We start from the raw sequence: 14,305 nt of genomic DNA, 5'->3' as shown, positions 1-14,305 counted from the left end.
TGGGACCCAAAAACCGAAACGGATTGTGTTTAATTTGGATTAAAATTTTCTTAATTTTGTATCTTCAATTTAACTACTTTCTTTTAAAATTTTTAAAGCGATGCAATCACTGATTACTAAAAATTTTGATTAATCTTCACTTCAATAAGTCATTCGTTTAGTCGATTAATACTTACATATGATTATTCAAAGAGAAATGAAAAAAAAAAATAATAATTAAATAATCGCATAATTGGGTAATTTACATGATACAATAGAGTGCTAAGATTCTCAATAACTTATTTATGAATTCTAAGTTGTGATTACTCAATTAATAAAGTGTTTCAATGAAGCGAGTAGTAATATTTATGTAAAGGATTAATTTATGAATTCTAAGTTGTGATTAATCAAGAATGAATTTAACGGAAGATAAGAATAATCGAATAACCGTTTACTCGATTAATAAATTGTTTCAATCAAGTGACAAATAATATTTATGTAAAGGATTAGTTGCCTAATTTTCACATTTTTAATTAATAAAGTTGTGAAAAAATAGCAACAAAAATACAGTAATTTTTCGAATATCCAGAAAACATACAAAACCAAAAACAAAGACTACATTCGTACGGCGTTATTCTCTTGGAAATGATTTCGCTTCACTCATTCTCAATAAGTACACAAACAGCAAGTACACACACACACAGCGTGTCCATAGTATGAATAAGTGCATGTGTAGTGGTGTGACTTTTATGTTAAATTTTTTATATTAAAATGATTTTTCAATTTTTTTTATTTATGGATAACACTTCACCTCAAAATTTCCTATCAATACATATATAATTTGTATACCATAGAATTATAGTTTAGCAGAAAACGGTTCCACATTTTTTCATCTTGTCTATTTATATATAAGTTGGTTAATATAAACAATTCAATACTTATTGATTTTTTTATTGTTTCATTTGTTGAAGCACAAAAGTTGTCATTGAAATACTTGTGATAAGAAAACATACATTACATTTTTTTTAACATATTCCGGTTTGAAAAGGAAAATAATGAAATAATTAGCAACAATGGAATAATTCAACATAATAAATTTATGATTAAAATATTGAATTGATAACTTACAATTTTTTTTTTGTTTTGATTATTTTTAAGTATCCATTTTAGTGTTATTTCAATTATTTGGTGAGTTGATTTAATTATCACGCTTAGTTTTGACAATGTGTTGTAGCAAATTTATTTTCAAATTCGGGGAATCATTTTTTTTTTTTTTCATTACATGGTTAATATTGCATTTGATTAAATCAAATTATGAATTCATTGCGTTAAATCATTTTTTTAATAATTAATTATTCATTTACTTGCTGCATTATTTTTTTGTTCAAATCGACATTACACTAGTTATTTACATAAAAATTCGCTAAGTGAGAGACTTTGCTTGCTGGGAATGTAAACATAACAAATCTATTTTATACAAAAATACGAAAAATATTTTAATAATTTTTAATTAAAGATTTTACACGATTAGTATTTCGTTTGGTTAAATAAAATAATAGATTGATTATCTTTATTTATATTATTATTTTCGACAATAAATAATAAATGTATATAAATAATAAATGTATAACTATAAAATAATCTAAATATGCAACAGGCCCATTTTTTGATTGAGTATTTTCTAAATTTAAAGATTAATGAATTGCTCGATTAAATAAAAGTTTGATTATTCAAGCGATTGATTAACTTATCATTTAATTATGCAACTTAATTAAAAAAATTAAGGCACAATCTAATTTTTTTTATTACTAAATGAATATAAATTTAAAAAGATTTATTTAAAACTTTGCTAATAATCTTTATTTCTCTCTCTCCACACAGATGCATGTGTCCAGGCGGTTATACCGGCAAGAATTGCGAATCTAAATACATTCCATGTTCACCATCACCTTGTCAGAATGGCGGCACATGTCGTCCATCGAATGGTCTAACGTACGAGTGCAAATGCTCACCTGGTAAGTTGATTTTTTTTGTTTGTTGAAATTTTACTAAACACAAACAAACATCATTACGCACTTACTGCGTTTTTTGTGCCTTCGATTCCCTCTTGCGTGATATTACAAAACATGGTCAACGGCCAATTGCAATCATCATCTTAATACATTTTTTTTTCTTTTTTTGTAAATGCCACAATTAAGTTGAAGCAATTTCTGCATTAAATTGAGCCATGCACATATGTAACAAGCGTGGCATGCAACAACAGCAAACGCTTAAACACTCACCTAAGTGGCATTGCGCATTGAGTTGAACAATTTTAAGCGACTAATTGCCGCTAATCTCCGCCTTAATGATGCTACTTGCCAGCTGAAAAACCATAAAAAAAGGTTAAAGAAAAAGTTAAACAAGAATAGATTTTCTAGTTGCACACAACTGACTACAAAAGTACAAATCTTACGCAAATTCCGACTGACAAACTGACCAAAAGGAAACGCTTTTGTTGTTATGGTGTTGTTGTTGGCGGTTTTAGACTATCTTTGTTGTTAATATAAACACCCATCAGATGCGATATGTTGATGCGCTCTGCATACACCCTGTCATTACGTTCTCCCACCAACAATTTTGATGCGTATTTTTTTTTTTAATTGAGATAAAGCTGCGCATGCGCATTGGTTGGCGCATCAAATTGTTGCCACCACTGCAACACTAGACAGCTCAGCTACATTTGAAAACTCTTCTGTTCCTTTGTTGTAATCAGAGCTAATTGCAAGCAGTTCTACTTAGGTAATCAAAACAATATGCACCTGGTCGATGGTTGCTTGCTGGTACTCGGCTGGCGCGAATAGTCAAGCCATCATATAGATTGTGTTAAATAGAATGACGATAAAACCTGTTATGAAATAATGTTTCTTCTTGGTGAAAATTCTATAGAATGGCATTTTTACTTAATGTCTTAAGAATATGCAGCGAGCCAACAAGTTGACGGTATAGTTTAGGTAATTGGTCGAAAAACTGTTAGATAATTTTTTGTAAGTACATGTGTAATTGTAAAGGGGTAATTGTGTTCTGAGCAATAGTGAACCCAAAGAAACAGAAAATTTACTTGATCGGTCAAGATATAAAAAACAGAAGAGCACTCTTCCTGACTACTTTGTTTTTGCTTTTCATAGAACTCAAACGTTAGGTTTATGTCTACTGCGAAGGAGACTTTATGCGACCGTGAAAATCCGTCATAATGGCTTGGTGAAAGGACAGACACCAACCATTCAAGCTTTTATATATGGGGCCTCAATACATGTATTTTCTTCATCTTCATCTTATAAAATAGTTAGGTTTCTTGTCGGTTATATTTTATTCTTGGCGAGGTTTTTAATCAGTACGAATCCTCGAAGAATGAACCTTTCTCCTCAATAGAGTTGAATAAGCAAACGATGGTTGTTCCGATGGCATCGCTAGTTTCCTTTATCATCATTGGCGATGTTGTTCGCCACGTAAAATATCACACCAATCATATCTTCTTAGCAATATATGATGTTAATTGAAAACAATAAGGGATTTCAAATTATTTTCCGATTATTTTTCCTAACCCAGTAGTAGTTTTTCTCTCTCTACTTGCTTACTTACTTAAGTGAGGCTTAATTGTGCAAAATGTTGTAGCCGTCCAACAAGGGCGCCAGTCGCTTCTTCGTTGGGCCAACTGGCCAAGTGGAATTTAAATCGTTTTTCACCTTGTCCTTCCAGCGGAGTGGGGCCGCCCTCTTTCTCTGATTCCATAGATGGGTTCCTATAAAAATAATTTCTGAGCAGAATTTTTCATTCGCATAACATGGCCTAGCCAGCGTAGCCGCTGTGTGTTAATTCGCTGGACTATGTTGATGTCTGCGTAAAGCTCGCACAGCTCATCATTGAATCTTCTTCGGTATTCGCCGTCACTTTCTCCTCTCACCGTTGCCAAAATCGGTCGTCGAAGGGAATACCTTCCAGTACTGGTCGCGTTCATTCATTTGCACAGCATAAACTAGGTACAGAAGACTTTGGAATTTCACTTTTTTACTCCCATCTGTTTTTGAGAGAATTCGCGATTCCTTGCCAAATATCAGGATGGGTATAATGATAGAATGCTTGAGTGTGGTTTTTTTCGTCTATTGAAGACTTTGCGTATTAATTTTCTATTTATTGTTTCGACTAAAATCTGCTGATAGAGCTAGTTTCTCCTATGTATATCAAAGCAAAGAACCTGCAACATAGAGAGTTCTCTTTTCTGAAACCTCTTTTTACTTCAAGGAGTCAGAGGGCTATCTCTTTATAGAAAAGGGCGACGAGTTGGCAAAGGAGGATTCATCAATCACTGAATCGACGGTGGACGTCCCCATCCCCATCCGTTTGGGAGAAATCAAAAGGAGGCAGCATTGAATATGATCTGTCAAGCGGGAAAGGCGTGGGTGGAGGCTGGGGCTACGCAACTTCTAAGATCATTGTCAATCTTGCGATATTAGACTAACAAAATTGCTCATGTGTCTAAAGGGAGAAGACTTAAGGCATATGATGGGCGTACTAATTGGATACTGCCTTTTGGCGCCACACGCTTATAATTAGACCTCGTCAGTAACAGTAGACGTAAGAAGTGCGGGCTGTAGGAAGAAAGGGTTGAGCACAGCAATTAAGCTAGGTCCTAGAAACCTTTCAGTATTTGCCAATAGGACGGAACTATTTTATAACTTAAGTCCTGGTACCTAAATTCTAGTAAAACTATAGACTCATTCAGTCTATGTTAGGTCTGTATTGACCGGCCACTTCAATCTAATATAAGAGGCCCTGAGAAGTCCTTCCCAAATTGAAATTGTTTTCTTGAAACGACGGAAAACTGAAATTAAAAGAGTATTTATTTTTATCAATTTTTTGTTCAGTATAACAGTGTGGTATTGAGCTTTGCGGCCGATTTCTTGTGGTATTAAATATACTAGACTCCCTGAAGTAGGTGTGAAATAGCACCGAAACGCGTTTAAGAAAAATTAAAATTCTTTTTATGCCTTCACTAAGAAACCGATAGTCAAGCTTATTGAGTATGAAATTTGTTTAGTGCTACGTATTGGAAAACAAAGCTTGTTCTATTCTTTAAATCGCTCTGCTTTTCTTTAGCTCTTTCACCACACCCTCACCATTCCAAGGCAAATCGATTGAGGGTGAGGCATACAGCACTCAGTAAATGACGCATGGTCGTTCAATATATGTATGTAAGTTATTATGAACTTGAACAAACTACTTCATAATTCGCACTAAAACTGGATTTATAAACACCACACCTTCAACTCAGCATGCTACATACTTAAGTATCGAATAGTTTAATGCGGCTTAATAGTAGCGTTTAACGCTAAAAATCAAATAAAGTGAAAAAAATGCAGAAATGTGTAAAATGAAAAGTAGAAACAAATTAAGACAAGTTGAGTTTAAGCTGTAAAAAAATGTATCGATAGCAGAACGAAGTTGTCAGTTTATAGATTTGACAGTTGACTTTGTCTAAATATATATATAGATATATATGTATATATTTGCCAATATGAATTCTTAAATATTAAATAAGCAATATCTTACACTTTTTTCACCAAGTCTGAATACTAGAGATCATGGTCATTGTACACAAAAAAACATATGAAGTGATCAACCACTACCACATCGATTGTACTGTACCGTTGACATTAACGAATTTTTAAAATAACGCTAACCACAGCTGCGCATATCAAAGTGAATTCTCAAGTGATACGCAATTATCAATAAAACATTTACTCATACATATACACATTCAATTTATAATAATAACTCAATTAGTTTAGTGCCGGCGATCGGTTTGATGACCGTCGCAAGATCAACGTCGTGTGGCAACACAAAAACAATTGTTTTATAACGTCATGCTGCCCACTTATATAAGAGGTGTGCTTTTTTTTCATATTTTTTATCTTCGCTGGTTATTGAGTTATTTCATAGCCGTCTGTCATATTTTCACACTTCACACAATTGCGCAATTATCTAGTAGCTAATTGTGTGGCGCTTCGTTTGGCCAATCAAAAGGATGCTAACAATTAAGTAATTGAAATGGCGCAATGATAATTATAATTTTAATTGTAATGAATGCTTCAAAGATACGGTTACTCACAAAAGTAAGTACACACTTGGTTTATGCTGAAAAAAAATCAAATGCAGAGGCTCACAGCAAATTGTCATCTAAAATATTGCAAATTCCCTAACAGAACCCACATTCAAAAAAATGTCAAAGGTTATTCAAAGGTAAGCAGGATTAATCAAGATTTCAAAAATTCCCATCAAAATTTTCAATTTTTTTTTTTTTTCAGAATTTCTAGAAAATTTTTGAGTATGCAGTTTTGTAGCCCAATAAATTTTAGTATAATAATGTGCAAGTTAGAAATAGCTTAAAATTTTTCCTGAAATTTCAGAATTTTTTTTTCGGCGTGGGTGTTGAGCAATTTCCCATATACAAAATGCATTTTTGTCCATGCGATGTATGGAAGAAATTGCTCAACACCCTCGCCGAAAAAAATTCTGAAAATTCAGGAAAAATTTTGAGCTATTTCTAACTTGCACATTATTATACTAAAATTTATTGGGCTTTTATATGATTTTACCTGCATACTCAAACATTTTATAGAAATTCTGAAAAAAATTGGAAAATTTTGATGATAATTTTTGAAATTTTGATTAATCCTACTTACCTTTGAATAACCTTTGACATTTTTTTGAATGTGATTTCTGTTAGGGAATTTGCGATATTTTAGACGAAAATTATCAATTAAGCTGCGAGCCACTGCATTTGAGTTTTTTTCAGCATAAAGCAAGTGTGTACTTACTTTAGTGAGTAACTGTATGAGCTTTTATATGATTGTAGATTTTTCAGAATCGATGGCGTCCTAGAACATATGGCAGATGTTTATATTAATTAGTCATAATTTCACTTTTATTTCACTGGAATATTATACTGGTAGACTATGTAGAACACTAGCAGCAATACTTGGTGCGATTTACCTCCAAGGAGGTTTAGGCCGATATCCTCTTCCAATTTGAGTGGTGCTTCTTTTTAATTTTCACTGAGAAGCTTTTCATGGCAGAAATTCACTCGGAGTGTTTACCAAAACACTTTCGAGGGGCGACCCCGCTTAGAAAACGTTTTTCTGATTGGAAAGATTTGTTTCTGAATTTTCGTTATTGCGAGAATTTGCGGAGATTGGCGAAACGAATCCATAAAAATAAATGGAGAGATCGCCAGTTTTATTAATATTTTTTTCAGTAGAGGAATTGAAATAGTTCAAGGATTAGAAGGGCAGCAAGGGCATGAAGATCCCTTATCCTTAAAATAAGCTGTGCTTTTCCAAAAACTGTACTTAATAAGTTTTACTTGTTATCGTTGTAGGTGGCGCAAATGCCTTCTCAGTTGTAAGGGGCTAAAGGGCGCAAAATCAGAAAGCATAACCCTAAAACATGAAACATCCAACGGCTTTAAAGAGCAATAGGAAGTTAAAAACTCTATTTTTTGGTGAAGACTGCAGCAGTGAACAACTGCAAGTCGCTGTGCTGTTCGTGGCATTAATAGGTACCTTTGTAAAAACATTGTACATTTTTACCGAGGGAGAACAGAATGGAGAGGACAGCACAAACAAATAGACCTAGCAAACCCGCTTCCCTGAAGACTAATGAGAACTTGCAGGGATTTACTTCGGATATCGAATGTTTAGCTTATCTTGCAAAGACGGACACAGCTATAAGGTACTCAGCTTCAAGTATGCGATCAACGAAGAACGTTTAACACGCAAACTGAAAAAAATATTTTCAGAATTTGATAGAATCAGAAACAGTGAGCACTCAAGTATCAGCATGTAGAAGTAGAGTTGCAGGTACAGAACATATGGTCACTTCGAGGTAGGTATGGAAGGATTGCTTAGATAGCGGTAGATACCATATAGTCTGCTCAAAAACGGATATTGAACTATCGCAGTCGTACCCATTTCCTGAATCTTGCAGTGCCCTTTAGGCGGTGGCCTATCAGCTAGACTGCTGCACGACAGTATAGTCTCAGATACCAAAGTAACTATTTTTGCTTACAGCCGGACAATCTTAAGGGTATTCGAATCCGACTTGCCGACTATGGCTGATGTCCATACCACATCTCAGTGTCTCCTTTGAGGCTTCCGGGCATCGCAGTATTGAAGGCAATGAATTTGCTTATAAGAGGACTAGAAAGGGTTCAGAAACACATATAAACGAGCAGACAGTATAAACACCACTAATCTTACGATTAAAATCAAGAGAAACACACCATTAAGGCAACGAAATTGATGTGATCAGCGGGAGTTATTGTGAGGTAGCTAAGTCCTTACGATCATGCTGGGATAGGAAATTAACGAGCTTCCTTCTCAAACTAAACAAGTCTGCATTAAGAAAAGTCAAGAGCATAACAGGTCGCATTGATATGGACCAATGCTTTGACAGTGGCGCACACCAACAAACTCCATTTGCAGAAGTTGCCAGGCTACAGGAGCAAGAGAAGTATACATATTACTGTAGCCCATTGAGATTTCCCAGCGCACGATTTTTCGCCAGTCTGGCTGAGGAAGGGCAGGTGAATCTTTCCCTCCAACTTAAGTTTATATGGGAAAAGCAGGTATCTGTTAGGACGAAAATTCCTCCATCCGGTACCCTCTAAACTTAACTTCACCTACTTATTGTTGGAATTGTCGTTCCAGCATGCGTAATATCTGTGTATCATCTGTCAGACTGCCCATCACTACCCTCCGTGCTACGTCCCTTCATTCCGTAAAGAGCTGCGCCCGCCAATCTCAAATTAACTTATGTTTTTATCAGAAAAACAGCTGCCAAACAATTTTTTTTTTTAAGTTTTTTTTCATCCAAATTCTAATTGCATTCGCAATTGCCCTTAATTATTTTATTTAACCTAAACAATAATGGTACATAATAATTCTATTTTTCCAGTCGTAATCTATCAGCATTGACGAAATTATAAATGTTCATATTAGAAATATTTGACGTCGAACGACGAACTGTGCGAAGTTTAAACACAATCGCGCTACAACCAACAAGAACAAAAGTCTGCGCGGCAATTTTAGAATAGCACATTTATCTAGCTGTTTGAGCTCGTTCAGCTGCTCATGCGCTTAACATCACTGTGGCTCATCAGCTAGGAGCACCGCTGCAGCGCGCCTCCCACAGTGCATTCAGGACAGCGCGACCACGCGAAATCGTGATGCACGCGCCAAACTCAGGACTTTTAAACTCAATGTTGCCACCAAAAAAAAACGAGACTCAACCAAAAATCCACATACACAGCGAGACAACAAGCGATTACGAATAGTTCGGCCTGCATATTGTCAGTCAAAGCCTCACTCAATCAAGCAGAAGAAATATTTTATATCTGTCTTACTCATATAATCATTATCTCTGCACTCCGTATTGCCCAAGTTGTGAAGTGATGCGCTTTCCTCATGAAACCTACTCGCTGTATATACTTCATCGTAGCCGCAGTTTTGAGCTATTAAGTATTCAACTTCTGTTTTTTTTTTTTCAATTTTCTCCCATTCCGTTATAGCCTCTGGTATGCCAATTTTATTTTTCAATTCCAATTGCAATAGTAATGCCAACAATTTCAATAAGATTTAGAGGTAAAAAGGGGCGGTTACCGACGCGACGGCTTGTAGTCAAATCAGTCAGCTCACTGGGGGTTTCACCTTGATTTGAATTATTAGTTTTTGCTATCGTTGTGATGTGCTGTGACTCCTTTGAGCTTTTATTATTTGCATATTTGTGTCGCTTTTGATAATTTTTTTCCTTTGCCTTAAACATGAGAAGCCGCAAGGTGATAACCTTACTTTGACTGCAATATGAGTTGGTAAATAACTAAGCGGAAGTTGTAAGAGGTTTGAAGGAAGTTTGGCAGCAAGCTTTCTAGAGTTAAGTTTATATCGTGAATCGAGTATCCAAAGCACGGGCTGCGATCTATATACTATTCCCCATTCGACCGCTCCTGCGTCATAATCTCCCGTAACGATCAGGTTGCCGTTTAAGGCCCTCAAATCATATTTCGAGGTCAATAAGAAGCTGACTATTGTCGTATTAGCCGCAGCAACTCTGAAATAAAGACGTTTCATAACAGTGTCGATCCATATTGCGGCAGAGTCGATGTTGTCCATATGATAATCACATGTGGCTATTCTTTGTTCTTCCTGCTTTTCTTTGACAGGGAGCTGCCTGGTATCTTATCTAATCTCTTTTCGGACGGCGGCTTCTGCTATCGTTAGCAGACAGATATCGCTCAGTACCGCCAACGTGTAAAGCTGTAGGGTTTTACCAACCCCTCCTACGGATCAACTTAAAGCTTTTCTGAATGCCGCCTGGTCACTTCTGCGCGCTGCTTCTATCCTTACCTACCAAATTTCAGTTTTCGTTATCATCAAACCTCAAATCTTTCCTAGAACGTGAGCGTCTTCCTACTGGGCATATTAATGGATTAATGTCATGAAAACTTGGAGTTGGAGCTGGAGTTTGGAATAGATGGCTATAAAAAGGCTTTTCAGCACTGTCCACATGCAGATAAGTGGTGGGTTGCATGTTGTTTTTATCAGTCATTCATTTATAACGGACATACAGCTTGGTTAAAGGGGGCAAAAGGATGGAAGTCACAAATGACGAACCGAAGCAGCGCGATAACATCCGAAGAGATTTTAGGCCGAGCTTCTCTTCCAATTTCCGTCGTGATCCTTTTAATTTTTTCTACAAATTGGCGGGACGGGACCTACTTGTTTTATGCCGACTCCATACGGCAATCTGCAAGGCAGATGAGTTTTCATTGAGAGCTTTTCATGACAGAAATACACTCGGAGTGCTTGCCAAACACTGCCGAGGGACGACCCTTAAATTTAGATGTTGCTCTGCCCGGGAGGTGAACCCAGGATCTTTGGTATGGTAGGCGGGGTACGCTACCATCACACCACGGTGGCCGCCATCAAAGAAGTTTTATAGACTGAATGTGTCTTTAGTGTTAACATAATTTGTTCGACTACTGAACGGGAAACCCTTAATTAAGGCAGAAACTAAATGATACTGTTTTTGAAAAGCTCCGGATAGATTAAAGTAGCTTGGTTCCAATGTTCAGCTACTAAAACAGTGATGTTGGAAACTTAGGAGGAAGTTTCTAGAGTTACTACCTGGCCACTTACAGTCCAAAATATATTAAACTAAATCCTTCGATTCCCAGTTAGGGATTCAAGGGGTTGTGTAGCGCAATATATAGTTTCTCCAACCCAATTGTCAACCTCACCTTCGAGCGGCGAATCCCGTTTCACTAACAGACGAGGCTCTGGCGACCCCAAGCTCCTCATGGAACTTGGGGGTGGGGAGGGAGGGATGGCCTGAAGGTTTAATGTGGCCATATAAATCGTTCCCGAGATGGTCGGGCCAGCACCTTAATGGTGCTGTGTTACCGGAGCGCATCGACAAAGGACCATCACATCGATAACACTCCCCAAAACCTTCGGGGAGTAACCTAATCGCTACAACAACAACATTCCCAGTACACAATGAACTTCCAAAGAATCTTCACACTTAAAAGTGTCTAACCACTGTCGCCTCATTCGCAATCACGAATCAATCTAAATTTAGTTTGATCAAAAATAATCATTAAGCTAACAGTTCAATTGCGGCAGACATTCAACACAAGCAACATCTAAACTCAAAGCAGAGCAGAGACAAAAGAAAAAAGCGCAAAGCGGTGTCGGAAGATCGAGGAAGTGTAAAGAGCAAATGTGGTAATCAATCCATTTGAGCACCGCGCAGTTCACTTCCACAAAACTCACAATCATAGTTTGATTGGCTTTTTCGGTAACCATGCGGTTGGAATGCTGGATTATACGTATTGTAGTTGTTGTTTATCGCCGTTGACTAACCTATCGTGCGCTGCCAAGAGTCTGATGATGGCATGGCTGCTGAATTTTACTGCATGACCTCCTTAGGGCGTAACTGTGGTGGGAGCAGCGTGGATCGCTTCCTTGCGCGCGCAACATTCATTATGGATTTGTTCATTGTAAGTACGAGTTGTACTTAGCATACACATATTTTGCTTGCAGCGGTTAATGAGTTTTAGACATGATTTTATTTATTTGCAATTTACTCGAAATTATTTGCAACTCTTTTTATGTTGAAAGCAGTCTGATATTGTGATGAGTTTTGTTGGCATTTGAAAATTACTATTAGCTGAAGAAGTGAAAGAGCGCTCATTTTATATCATGTCTTGGTCGGTTGCTTTATGCCAACAGATTTTTAAGGGCATCCTTTTTTTTATCATTTCTTATTTTATCTTGTATTTTTGTACCTTTCATGAACATGAAATGGTATATTAACTTTGGTCCGATGTTTGTAAAGTTGAGAAATATAGAAGATAGTGTACCGAATTGATCAGGGCGACGAACTGAGTTGATATAGCCATGTCCGTTTGTCCGTCCGTCCGTCTGTCTGTTTGAACGCAAACTAGTCCCTCAAATTTTGAGATATCTCAATGAAATTTGGCACAACGATATATTTTTGTATTATATTAGACATTTTTCGGATCCGGTAGGATCGGACCACTATAACATATATCTCCCATACAACCGATCGTTCAGATAAGACGATTTTGGTCATTCCTGCCACAATTTAGAAAGTATAAACGTGAAACTCGGTGATATATATTCTAATATATCATAGAAGATATCCTGAAAAAATTACGTTGATCGGAGGTATATATAGTTATATCCCATACAACCGATCGCTCAGATAGAAAGATTTTTGGCCATTTCTCCCTTAATTTAGAAAGTATAAACGTGAAACTCGGTGATATATATTTTAATATATCATAGAAGATTTTCTGAGAAAATCACTTTGATCGGAGCTATATATAGTATATATCCCATATAACCGATCGTTCCGATAGAAAGATTTTTGGCAATTTCTCCCTTAATTTCCAATATAAAAACGTTAAACTTGGTGGTATTTATTCTAATATATCATAGAAGATTTCATGAAAAAATCATTTCGATCGGAGCTATATATAATATATATCCCATACAACCGATCGTTCAGATAGAAATATTTTTGGCCATTTCTCCCTTAATTGAGAAAGTATAAACGTGAAACTCGGTGATATATATTTTAATATATCATACAAGATTTTCTGAAAAAATCACTTTGATCGGAGCTATATATAACCGATCGTTCAGTTAGAAAGATTTTTGGCAATTTCTCCCTTAATTTCCAATATAAAAGCGTTAAACTTGGTGATATTTATTCTAATATATCATAGGAGATTTCCTCAAAAAATCACTTTGATCGGGGCTATATGTATATAGTATATACCTATCCCATACAACCGATCGTTCAGATAAGGGGGTTTTTTGCCATTTTTTATTTTAAATTTATCTTAAAAATTGTTTAGGTATGTACATCTGTTCACTATATATTTCTTATCTTATACATCCGATTATTAGGAGATTACGAACGGGATAAGATTATTGTTCAGCCCCATTCATGAAAGGTATGAAGTCTTCGGCACAGCCGAAGACAGTCACGTCCTTACTTGTTTTTTCTTAATTTTTTTCAATCGCTTATTATTCATCAAATTGAATGTAAAAGTTCCCCGAGGTAACAGGAATAAACTGATTTTACAATCGGGATTATGACTTTTCATGAAATGCATTTGTTCATTCAGTGCTTCATTACAACAACTATACTGACGTTGATCGCATTGATCGGTGTGATTGGTTCCCATGATTATTGGTCATTTGCTGCTACTCTTACTCGCCCATTTTACTGTAACATTTTATTTTTTAATGTTTTCTTCTTATTTTTATTTGTTTTGTTTCATCAAATTTGTTATGATTACTTCTCTGCATTCACTTTTTCAGTCATACATTTTAACCTACTCAAATATTTTAACCTTTGTGGCTTTCGTGAGAGGTGATCTGCATTTGTTCTTTTATGTTGCTCTTCCCATTTACTGATTTTTGCTATTAAAATGTTTGTTTGTTTCGAGTACTGCTTTAGAGTGTGCCATTACTCTATCGGTCTCTTAGAACTTCTTTCCGCCATATTTGTGGCTATAATTTGAATAAAGGCTACAGTTCTTGTGAAACCAAATTGAACAAAGTCTCAAACCTTAATTTAAAACAATCATATAAATTTTTTGACTGAGATGTGAGATGGTAGGTTAGGTTAGCTTGAACTGGACGACTAATGAGGCCCTCACATAGACTGACTGAGTCTGTAGCGTAACCAAAAG

The 14,305-nt window shown here is 36.0% G+C and overlaps 1 protein-coding gene across 1 annotated transcript in view; it reads left to right on the top strand.

Moving 5' to 3' along the window:
- Window positions 1–14,305, top strand: part of N (neurogenic locus Notch protein) — a 328,538-nt gene that overhangs the window by 251,782 nt on the left and 62,451 nt on the right. Inside the window, exon 5 of the mRNA XM_067784145.1 lies at window positions 1,861–1,994. Coding sequence (XP_067640246.1) covers window positions 1,861–1,994 — 134 coding nt within the window. The remainder of the gene's footprint in view (window positions 1–1,860; window positions 1,995–14,305) is intronic.

Source organism: Eurosta solidaginis, chromosome 4 (genome assembly GCF_040869045.1).
Source record: "Eurosta solidaginis isolate ZX-2024a chromosome 4, ASM4086904v1, whole genome shotgun sequence".
NCBI lineage: Eukaryota > Metazoa > Arthropoda > Insecta > Diptera > Tephritidae > Eurosta > Eurosta solidaginis.
The sequence above is the reverse complement of the archived record's forward strand: the minus strand, read 5'-3'. Positions and strand labels throughout refer to the sequence as shown.